This window comes from Etheostoma spectabile, chromosome 17 (assembly GCF_008692095.1).
Source record: "Etheostoma spectabile isolate EspeVRDwgs_2016 chromosome 17, UIUC_Espe_1.0, whole genome shotgun sequence".
Classification (NCBI taxonomy): Eukaryota; Metazoa; Chordata; class Actinopteri; order Perciformes; family Percidae; genus Etheostoma; species Etheostoma spectabile.
In genome coordinates this window covers 22,049,965-22,051,872 of record NC_045749.1, presented here as the reverse complement: position 1 = coordinate 22,051,872, position 1,908 = coordinate 22,049,965, and the positions used below count along the sequence as shown (strand labels likewise).

The 1,908-nt window shown below is 41.3% G+C and overlaps 1 protein-coding gene across 1 annotated transcript in view; it reads left to right on the top strand.

The window, feature by feature from the left end:
- ltbp1 (latent transforming growth factor beta binding protein 1) overlaps positions 1–1,908 on the top strand; it is a 167,962-nt gene that overhangs the window by 70,847 nt on the left and 95,207 nt on the right. The window contains exon 7 of the mRNA XM_032541703.1: positions 770–967. Coding sequence (XP_032397594.1) covers positions 770–967 — 198 coding nt within the window. The remainder of the gene's footprint in view (positions 1–769; positions 968–1,908) is intronic.

Genomic DNA, 1,908 nt, shown 5'->3' with positions numbered 1-1,908 from the left:
TATCTATCTATCTATCTATCTATCTATCTAACTAGTTGAAGTGTAATAGTTTGATCCAGTTAAGGAAAGTATTTCCAAAACCAAATGTAGTCAAAGATATTAGTTCTGTAATGTTCTATCATTATAGAATCCTCTTCTTCCCTTTACAAATCCATTTTGGTCCTCCCCCACGTTACTTGGAAGCATACCCTTTTCCTTTTGACCAAAGTGTTACAGAGGGTTTTTATATCACTGTTGATTAATGTTATAGGTCGCATGTTCTCACATGTAGTGTTTTAGTTGTTCCTGGTTTTGGAAGCAGGATGAATAAGGCCTCTCTCATTGAGGCCAAGACATAGCCATTGTTGTAGGATTCTATACATCTCATAAAGTGGAGTTGCAAATTTATCTTAGAAGTTTTTATGTAAGTCAATTGGAAGGCCATCTGGCCCTGCTGCTTTCCCAGCCTGCATTGCACCTATAGCTTCTAGAAATACTAGTTTTTGTTTGTACCACATCGTGGGTTTGATGCTGTTCACACAAAATGCAACCAGCAGATCTGTCGTCTGTAACTGGCTTGCTAACGGCAATGTTATGCTAAATATTCAATCATACAAGCCAAACACATTATGAATAATATTTTTAAACTTTTCTGACAGGGAACTGAAGCCATTATCTCTGCTCAGTGTCTGTGGGAAAGTCAGACTAATGTGGATTCCAATCCACTCACAGATCTGTTTATAATGGCCATCCGTGCACTGACATCCTCTACTTTTTTTTATCTCCTCAGTGGTGTGTCACCTCCCGTGTATGAATGGCGGGAAGTGCAGCACCAGGGACAAGTGTCAGTGCCCCCCCGATTTTACTGGAAAGTTCTGCCAGATGGCTGTTGAGAACGGCCAGCAGCAGCCATCAGGCGGCTACAGCCAGACTCAAGTCCACTCCACACACACCCTGCCTCTAACCTACAGCAACGGCCACAATCCCGGTGAGTGATGGGAACTGGGATGCTAGCGGGACAAGTAAAGGCTAAGCTATGGGGCTTGTGATCCAGATGGAAAATGTGGCTGCAACAAGTGACATTTTTCCTGTTATTTATCATTGATCTTCCTGTAAAGGTTGCATGTTGGAGTCATCAATTGCATGGTCTGCACTAAACTGTGAAATAGTTAGAACTCACATGAACCGTTTTAGTTGTCATTGGAATAGTGTCTCATTAGTGTCTCTGAATTTACCATTTTAAATGATTTCTTTCTTTAATTCAATTCAGTTTTATTCATAGTGTCAGATCCTAACAGGAGTTATCTAGACTTACACTTTACAGAGTAGGTCTAGACCATCTCTGTAAATTACAAAGACTCAACAATTCCCCTCCAGAGCAAGCATTTGGTGCGACAGTGGTGAGGAAAAACTTCCTTACACAGACAGAAACCTCAGACAGAACCTGGCTCTTGGTGGATGGAAAGAGAGAGAGAACTTTAATTGGATTTGATCTTGCAAAGTGTAAGAGCGAGCATTGCAGAACGTGTAAAAGGCCCATACTATATTTGAACATCATGTTTGGTTGTTGAAGGGGCACACCACTTGAGAGATTAGAGCAACCAACCCCGCTAAACCATATGACCGTGCAGGATGTTTATTCCTCCCGCTAATCCAACCCATTTTCTGTCCAACCAGTGAATGCTCGTTAAGGATTGTGGTCCCCCCCAGTCCACAACACAGCATACAGTACTGTAACAAAAAGCTGATGCTGATCATCATCTGATGATGTTCATCATATCATATATCATATTTATCCTTAAATCTATTAGAGCATTTCCATATTGTTAAAGGAGAATTTGGGTCAATTCCAACCCGTAGCTCTGTTGTACGTAAATGTGGAGGTCTGTCAGTAGAGAGAGAAACTAACCAATCAGGTCTGTCAGTAGA